Source organism: Vombatus ursinus, unplaced genomic scaffold (assembly GCF_900497805.2).
Source record: "Vombatus ursinus unplaced genomic scaffold, bare-nosed wombat genome assembly UNPS02014798.1, whole genome shotgun sequence".
Lineage (NCBI taxonomy): Eukaryota > Metazoa > Chordata > Mammalia > Diprotodontia > Vombatidae > Vombatus > Vombatus ursinus.
The window spans coordinates 56,281,173-56,290,645 of NW_020954576.1; the positions used below are offsets into that span (position 1 = coordinate 56,281,173).

The 9,473-nt window shown below is 44.7% G+C and overlaps 1 protein-coding gene across 2 annotated transcripts in view; it reads right to left on the reverse strand.

Moving 5' to 3' along the window:
- The window catches only part of LOC114049719 (integrator complex subunit 3), a 38,531-nt gene extending 33,935 nt beyond the window's left edge, over nucleotides 1-4,596 (reverse strand). For both annotated transcript variants that reach the window (XM_027871091.1, XM_027871090.1), the window contains exon 1: nucleotides 3,851-4,596. In XM_027871091.1, coding sequence (XP_027726892.1) covers nucleotides 3,851-3,994 — 144 coding nt within the window. In that variant the 5' untranslated portion in view covers nucleotides 3,995-4,596. The remainder of the gene's footprint in view (nucleotides 1-3,850) is intronic.
- Nucleotides 4,597-9,473: the final 4,877 nt, after the last annotated feature.

The following is a 9,473-nucleotide window of genomic DNA, read 5'->3' on the forward strand; positions in this document are numbered from 1 at the left end:
TTATGCATTTAAAAATGTGATTCTGCAGAGGGGGTCCATGGGCTTCTTAACCAGACTGCTAAGGGGATCCACAAAAAAAAAGTCTCCTGGGCTAGAAGATAATTTCATCACAGTCTGGGTATGGGGAAAAGCCACAGATTCCCGTCCAAATTTTTCCCCTTCTATCCCAAGTTGACAAAACTAGACAATACTTAATTATCCACAGAAAAAGAAAAGAGGAGTATGAGGCTCGTAACAGGTGGACAACACTGTGAGGTATCATGACATGAGTCAGAGTCAGAAGAGCTTGGGTCTAAGGCACAGCTTTAATCCTTCTTAATTGTGCAAATCTGGACATGTCCTTTTAACCTCTCTGAACCCCATCTACAAAATGGGGAGAACAATACTTGAATTCCCTGCTTCAAAGGCTTGTTGTCAAGAGAGCACTTCGTAAACCTCAAAGTGCTATATAATTGTAAGTGACAGCTGGCTGATGGAGCAGGGGCCATTTTTAAACCAAAGACGATCCACGGGGAAATGCTAACATCAGTTTTATTTAGTTTGGGAATGTATTAAACTATTTTAAAAAGCATATTTATTTTCCAAATTCTGTCTGCTGAATCTACTACCTACATGATTGCGGGGGGGGGGGGGAATGGAGGAGGAGGCATGCCAGGGAGGATTGGCTTAGAAGCACGGTAAATAGCTGGGGAGGGCCAGTTAAAATGAAAAATTTTGTTGTGGATTATTAAGAATTACCACCTCTTCAGTCATCTGCAAACCTCTTTTTAACCCACCATTTCTGCCTCTTTTTTACCCTAATACAACATTTTCTCAACAGAGACCATCATCACTGGATTTGGAGATGGAAGATCTGGCTTTGGCTCTTCGGGCCAAAACCTCTCTTGGCCTCTATTTCATCATCTATCAAATGAAGGGAGCTGAACTAGATAATCTCTAAGGTTTCTTCCAAATTCCAACTCCAGGAATTTCACCTATTGTTCTACCTTCTTTCTTGCAGCTGCTAACGAATGGTAGCATAACTAGAAAACAGGCCTGAAAGACTTAGCCATTCTGTCCCTGGATGACTGTATCATGAGAGTTTGAGGCCTAGTAAACAGCTCAACTGTTTAAGGCCTGAGTCTTATAAAGTCCTTAGGTGGTGCTGAGTGGAAAAGATCACTTGTTCTTCACATGCACTGAGTTAACATTTACCTGAAGCCCAAAGCCTCCCTACTCACCTCATTACTCAATCCAGACCTTTCCTGGTAGCTTCCCATTTCCCTTTTTATAACCCTGAAATTCCTCTCTGCCTCAAACCTCCCTTCCTTCCATCTCTCCCTCACTCCTAAACCTATGCTTCACCCTTCCCATGATCTTCAACACTGTACCTCTTCCTGCTCTCCTATACATTACCCCTGTTCTGCCCTCCTTTTTGTCCCTTAATAAACCTGACCTTCTATTATATATACCTTGACTCCTTGTCCCACTGCCATGCGTGCTTGGCCAAATCTCAATTATGTATTACCTCACCATCCACCTTTTTCCCCCTCAATCCTCATCCTTCTCAGCAGAGGTCCTCACCTCCTCTTCTATTGTGAAACCAGGCCATCTGTCATGAGCTCCCTCTTCTTATTTTGTACTTCAAAATCCTTAGACATCACCTCCCCATTTCCTTCTCCTTTGCTCCCAAGGCCTAACTCCTTTACTCACGTCCTTGACTCTAGCCCCTGCTGTATTCTCTGGGAGCTTACCCTTTCCATCATTTTTTTTTCTCTCTTCCCTATCTTTAATCTCTCCCTGTCTCCATGCCTGCTGGCCCCCATTCTTTAAAAAATAAAAAACCATTTAATCGACCCTTTCACACCCTCAAGGTATCTGCCTCTCTTTTTCCTTTCATAGACAAACTTAGGAAAAGCCCTCTATACTCAGTGCCTTCATTTCCTCACCTCCCAAAAACTTCTAGACTCCTTACAATCTGGCTTTCTGCCTTATCACCTGAAGAAACCACTCTCTCCAAGGTTACTAATGATCTCTCAATTGTCAAATCTGATGGCCTTTTCTGTCCTCATCTTCTTGACCTATCTGCAGCTTTGACACCTGGACCATTCCCTCTTCCCAAATCCTGTGTTCTCCCTAGGCTCTCCAGATATTCTTCTGGTTCTCCTCCCTCCGGGCACTTTCATTGTGCCATCATCTTTGTTCCATCCATTAAGCACAGGTGACCTCCCAGTTCTAGGTCCTCTTCTCTATATCCACTGAGTGACCTTATCAGTTCCCATGGGATCAATTTTCATCTATATGCAGATGACTCTCAGTTCATACACAGAATCCTAATCCCTGTCCTAAACTTCAGTTTCCCAATACCAACAGCTTGCTTGATAAATAACTCAAAGTCAATATAACCAAAATGGAATTCTTATGTTCCCCCCAGCCCATCCCTCCTCCAAATTCCTATTTTTGTTGAAGAAACCATCATTCTAATCACCCAACATAGTAAACTGAGAATTATCCTAGACTCAACATTCTCCTTCACACTTATATCCAAGTCTTGCCAATTCTAAGTCACCTCTCCCATCTGTCCCCTTATCTTTGTTTATACAGCCACCACCCTAGCTCAGGCTCTCACCATCTCTCACCTGGGCTACTGGGATAGCCTGCTAATCCACCTCCCTTCTTTTAGTCCCAAATAATCTTCCTATAGTACAGTCCTGGCCAAGTCATTCTGCTCAGGCTTCAGTGGCTCCCTATTGCCTCTAGGCTAAAATATAAAATCCCCACCACGGCATTTAAGCCCCTTTATGACCTGGCTCAAGCCCACCTTTTTTTTTTTTTTTAAGGCCTATTTCACATTAGACCCCTTTCAGTCCATTCCAGCCAAAATGGCCTCCTTGCTTATTTATAGGTGTTTCATTTTCTGTCTCTATGCTTTTCCATAGAAGCATATGCTTTTCCATATGCTTCCTGCAAGGCTGGAATGCACTCCCTCCTCACTCATACCTTTTCTAATCCTTAGCTTCCTTCAAAACTCATTTTAGGGGCCACCTCAAAAGCCTTTCCAGATTTCTCAGTTAGTACACTCCTTCCCTCTTCAAATTATATCTTATATGCTTATCTGCATAAAGTGCTAGAATGTAAACTCTTGGGAGAAGGGGGTAAGGACTCCCCCCCCTTTTTTTTTGTATCACTAGGGCTTAGCTTAGTGCCTTGCATATAATAGGGGCTTAATATATGCTTGTTTAAGTGAATGAAAATGAATTCTTGTGCTTGAGTGTGGAACCAGGGGCACTGGGAGAGACTCTTAAGTCCCAGTCCTTCATCCCATTTGAGGCAGAGCAAAAGTAAACAGACACCATAGCTTTCTCTGAGTGCCCAAACCCATTCTAAAGGTCATGGTGGCATCACTTAGCAACCAGGCCACCACAGAGTCCAGTCAATGGTGTGCCTAATGAGAGGTCCCAAGAGTTGAATGAGGTGTTCCATCAGCCCCCAGCCATCTCCAGGCTTTGGATCATGTACTCCCAGTTCACTTCCGAGATCAATATGAAAGGCCCAGGTCTTAAACAAATTAGCCATGGGAATAGCCAAGGTGAGTAGAAATGTCAGGAAGTTTGGATGACTTGGGAGATGCTCAATAGGTCTCTCACCTCCACCCCCATATCAATGTTGATTACTGTTACTATGGCAACCAGCCCCAGGAAGTTGGTCCACACTTCCTCCTCCTGGGATAGAAAATTTGGAGCAGAGTTTGGGTTCCCCTAGGAGAAAATGGAAGGAAGGCCCCTTCGCCCCACTTCTTTCAAGTGCCCCTTGCCCCCACATCCGCTCCAATCCCCCTCTTCACCCCAATCTCTCAGCTCCCCACACCTACCTCCTCTAACTCATCCTTGGCATCCAAACTGGTGGAAAGTAGCAGCCTCCCCCCTCCTGGGGCTCCTGCTCCCGCTCCTCCACCTCCCGCTGCTGTTCCCGAAGCAGCTGTTGCTGCTCCCCCCTTTCCCTTCTGTATCTCCATGGCTGGAGCCAGGAGAAGTGGGGAGATATGGGAGGCGTGGGGGAAGAAGGCCTAGAAATGGGGAACTAGGGGGGTGCTAGAGGACCACGAGGGGGGGAAGGCAGGAGAGAGGTTGGGGGGGAGAGAGGGGAAGGGTCCCTGCCCCCCCCACCCCCTCCTCTGAAAGAGGCTGCCCCTGGGGTGGGGGGGAGAAAGGGGTGATTCCTCTGGGTCCTGCCCCTGCGGTGGGGAGGGGAAACCCCTTTAGTTCTTCTCCCTAAGGTTAGGGAGTGAAGGCAAGGGAAGGGTCCTGTCCCAGCAGGGGCGGGGGGCGATTCTTCTGGCTCCTGCCCCTGGGAGGGCAAAGGAACCCCTAAGTTTCTGACCCCTAAGCTGGGAGTGGGGGGAGTCCTGTCCGAGATGGGGGGGCGGCAAACCTTTCTGGCTCCTGCCCCTAGGGTATGGGGAGTGGGACCCCTCTGGCTCCGGCCCCTAGGGGGCTGGGGAGGGGCTATGAGCGCTATAAGGGGGCACGGGGGACCTGCTGCTCCTTACAGCACACAGAGGCGGCCATGGTGGAAGGGGAGGGGGAGGAGAGGGGCACAGGCGGGCGGGCGGGGGAGAGAGGAGAGAAGGAGCCGCGGAGCCCCACCGGAAGTGCCCGGTCGCGATCCCGAAGCTTGGCCAATCGCCGCCGCCGCAATCATTCGGCGTTTCGGCCGAGTTGGCGAAGGGCAGTGGGTCGGTCCCTTCCCTGGCCGCCAATTGGATCGAAGAGGGGGAAAAAGAAGGCAGATGGACAGCCCAATAGGCCAATCATATTCCTAGATTCTACTTGGAGAGGCGGGGCTGGGCGGGGTTGGAGGGGGAGGGGAAGGAGACCAGGAAGGGGAGACGGGGCGTCTGCGTTGCGCCTGCGCGGGGTTGGTCTCACTCTTCCTTCTTTCTCTGTGTCTTTGGGCGCAGGACGGAGTTACCTCGGGCCTTCTGCGCTCTAGGGCAATGTAACTTTAAGATGTGGAAGGGTTGGGTTGGAGGGAGACCAACTCATCTCCTCTGAATTAGGGGAATATAGAAATGCAGGTGGGGAAGCGTTAATGCATAAACCTTCTACTAGCATGGAGCTTGGCGGGGGCCGTGGCCCCTGTGTGTTCGCAGAGGGAGCATTTCAGTGAAGCACGTGCACACTTCATCTTATATTTCTCCTGCTTAAAGAGTCTAGTGATGAGCAGGGTGGGGTGATTGCCCGCCAAAGCAAATCAAACGCCATTTCCCAGGTCATGGTCTTCATAATTAGCTGTGGCTGAAAAATGTAAAGAGACACAGGACGCGTTCCAAAGCCTTTTCGGATTGTTTAGCTGGCCTTCCTTCCCCTGGCTTTGGCCCAGGCAGTGTGTGTCCCAAGAACCCAGGGTCATACCCGTATGACAGTGAGGGATTAGGGACTAGGGCTAAGACTGGCTTAAGATCTGTTAACATTTCACTTGGAATGAAAATTGGAAAATGGAGATTAAGCACCCTGTTTAAGGTAGCAAGTGTTCATCAGCATCTACATTTTTGAGATAGTCAGTAGTCCCCAGCTCCCTCACTTCAATCAATTAAAAGAAAGTGTTTATTAGGCAAAGCACTGTTTGAGGCTCTGGGGGTTACAAAGACAAATGAAACAGTCTGTACTCTCAAGCAACTTAACTTTAAACAGCATGTACATAGGTAAATGAAAAATATAACATTCTAAAAGATTTGGTTAGATTTTATGCTATTAAAATGTTTTGGTAATTGGATTTCAATATAATTGCTTTCCTTATGTATTTTGTTTTATATTTTCAAAAACATTACTCTGAAAAGGAATCCATAAGTTTCACTATACAGCCTAAGGGGTCCCTAAATGAACTTTTGAAAGTTTCCAGGAGGCAGAGGGGAAGAAACATACTAGGTATGTCTGCAAAAAGGAATGGAAACGGGAGATTTGTGGGAATGTCCCACGAAGGGCACAGCAATTTAGACCAGTATGGTTGGAATGTAAAGATCCTTTGGAGAAGGAAGAGACTGTTGGCAGGGAGAACAGAATTCTTTTTTTCTTTTTAAAGTCTAGCTAAGAGGTGATGAAGACCTGAATTAGGATGGTAGCTGTTTTAAGTACAACAGGATAGATGTGAGAGATGTTAGAGAATTAAGAACTGACAGGATTGAGAAGCTGATGGAATAAGTGTGATGAGGAAGAGATGAGAATTGAAAATGACTCCCAGGCTACGAACCTGGGTGACTAGAAAGATGGTAAGGCCTTTGGTAGAGAAAGAAGTTAACAATAGGACTGGGTGTAGGCGGAAAAGATGAGTTCTGCCTGATATTTAGGATGCCATTGGCACATCCAAGTGGAGATGTCCAGTAGGAATTTGATTAGGGAGGACTGGAGCTCAGGAGAGAGATAAGGACTGGATATTTGAGGTCTGGTAATCTGCACAGAGATGATTGAACTAATCATGGGAGCTGATGAGATTAGAAGAGATACTAGGAGAGAGTATACAGAGGAAGGATAGAGGGAGGATTCAAGACAGAACTCTAGGGTACACTCACACATAGCAAGGACACTCCATCTCCCAGCTCCAGGCATTTTCATGGGCTGTCCCCCATGCCTGGGAAGGAACCTCTCCCTCCTCATCTCTGCCTCCTGGCTTCCCTGGCTTTCTTCAAGTCTCAGCTAAAATCTAGTCTTCTATAGGAAGCCTTTCCTGATCCCCCTTAATTCTAGTGCTTTCTCTCTGTTGTTTGTTTCCAGTTTATCATGTTATATAGCTTGTTCGCATGTTGTGTCCCCTATTAGATTGTAAGCTCTTTGAGAGCAGAAATAATCTTTTGCTTTTCACTGAATCTCTAGCACTTAGCACAGTTTCTGACACATGGCAGGTGCTTAAGATTTTTTATTGACTAAATGACCTGTATGATGAATCAGCAAAGGAGACTGAGAAATGGTTGTGAAACAGGTATTAAGAGAACCAGTAGGGAGCAAAGTGAAAAACAAAACAAAACAGGGAGAACAGAGTATTCAGGAGGAAGGATGTAGATCAAGAAGGAAGAGGGCTGAGAAAAGTCGATAGATTTAGCAATTCAGAGGTCTTCTTAGCCTTTCTATTTTTAGATCAATTGCAATTCAGTAAACATATATTGAGCATTTACTATGTGTGCTAAACATTGAGATGGTTAGAGAGAGAAATGTGTGTGCAGATTTGTTTCAAACTTAAAATACACCCTTCAGATGGTTATATGTGTTAGCGAGTCCGTTTCCAATTCAGGTTTTTTCTGCAGTAACACTTCCCATTTTCTAGTAACCCTTAAAACCTACCTTTTGCTGCAGCATCAGATTCAAGATTCTCCACGTTTTTACCTCCTCCTTAGATTAGTGAGCTTCACTAAAGTCTTGCTTTGATGCCTCTTCGTGAAGTGGGTTCTTGAAAAGTATGGCAAGTATGGCAAGGAAACATAAATTTTAGCAAGTCCTGCCAAGCTAGCCTTTACCAAATGTAGAGAGGCCATTACCAGAAGGGTGGTAACTAGATGATTAATATTTTTGATTGCAGCAATTCCTTAAAGGACCTGTAAAGGCATGGAGTAGTTGAGATCTGCATAGTGGAAGGTATAATCATACTAACAGTCATACAGATTCTTAAATTATAATAAGGGAAGTATGACAGTACTGAGGTCAGCTAGTATTGTCAACATTTCAATTACATTTAAAAACAATGTAGTATTCTTTAATGTTATGTTACTTTTATTTTCATATATACCTCCCTTTTTCCCTATCCAAAGAAAAGTCATCCCTTATAGCAAATATTTTTAAAAGAAAGAGAGAAAAAAGTAAGAAAAAAAAAGCAATTAAGCATAACTAATCAACACATCAACAGAACCTGACAGTACTGTATAGATAAGGTTCCCTATCACACCCTGCAAAGGGGTCCCACACCCTACAAGAAAGGGTGAGAAGCACATATTTTCATTTCTCCTTTGGGACCAAAGTTTAGTCCTTGTTATTACATACTGCTCAGTGTTGTTTTGTTTTTGTTCTTCCATTTACATTGTTTTTTATATATACATATATATATATATATATATTGCTCCTCCCCATATATATATATGTGACTTTCCCCACTTCTGTTTACTTCACTTTGCATAAGTTCATAGAGGAAGGAAATAAGCATTTATTAAGCTCCTGACATGTGCCAGGCACTTCACAAATATCTCATTTGAACCTCAAAACAAGAACTCCTGTGAAGTAGGTGCTGTTGTTGTTTGTTGTTCATACTCAAAAGAGTACCAATGATATTACAATGTTAGGGTCAAGGTACAGTGTGTTTGTGGCTAATCAGCCAACACAAGCTTGAAAGGCTTTACCACAGGTCAGGTACTGTTTGAACATTTGGAATGGAGATGTCTCTAGATTTGCACATCTCATATTTCCTTTTGAGCCACTTTGATTCTGCTTTGCTCAAAGAGCGTAGCGCCTCCTTTAATGTGGGCACACCATGCTGGGTGGTTCTGTACTAGCATCTCCCATGTCTTAAAAAACTAAAATTCTTCAGAGAGACCTTGAGGGTGTCCTTGTATCGCTTCTTCTGACCTCCATGTGCCCACTTGCCTTGTGTGAGTTCTCCGTAAAATAGTCTTTTAGGCAAAGGTGCCTTTGGCACTTGGACTACAAGGCCAGCTCATTGGAGCTGCCTCTCTGCAGCAGAGTTTGTTGGGCTGATTTTGTTGTTGGATGCCTGTGAAATCTGTACATTCTGCCAGTACTATGCCAGAAAATTGAACCCTTTCCATCTGAATTGTCTTAGGAAGATTCTGAAGATCAACTGGCAAGATAAGGTACCCGACGCTGAGGTCCTCTCTCGAGCTGAACTGCCAAGCATTCAAACTCCACTGTAGAGAGTGCAACTCTCAAGGTGCTGTTATAATCCACATTTTACAGTTAAGGTGAAGTGACTTGGTCACAGTTACATAACTAATGAATGTGTCAGGCAGGATTTGGACTGAGGTCCTTCTGACTCGAGGCTCAGGGCTTTATTCACAATGCCACCTAGTAACCTCTAGCAAGGGTAAGGGGAGCCTCTTCCCTACTTCAATCCATCCTCCAGCCACCAAAGTGATTTTCCTAAAACACCAGTTCAACCATGTCACTCCTCTGCTCAATAAATTCCAGTGGTTCCCTATCATTTTCAAGACTGGCATTCAAAGCCTTTCATTATCTAGCCCCCTCCTACATTTTCAATCTTCTTACACAACACTCCTTGTCACATGATTTTTAAAAATTTAATTTATTTATTTTTAGTTTTCAACATTCACCGCCCCCCCCGCCCAAGGTGTACAATCTGATATAGGCTCTACATATACATTCATGTTAAACATATTTTCCCATTAGTCATGATATAAGAAGAATTAGAACTAATGGGAGGAACGACAGGAATGAAGCAATAAAACAAAACAACGAAGTAAAAGGAGAGCAAATATG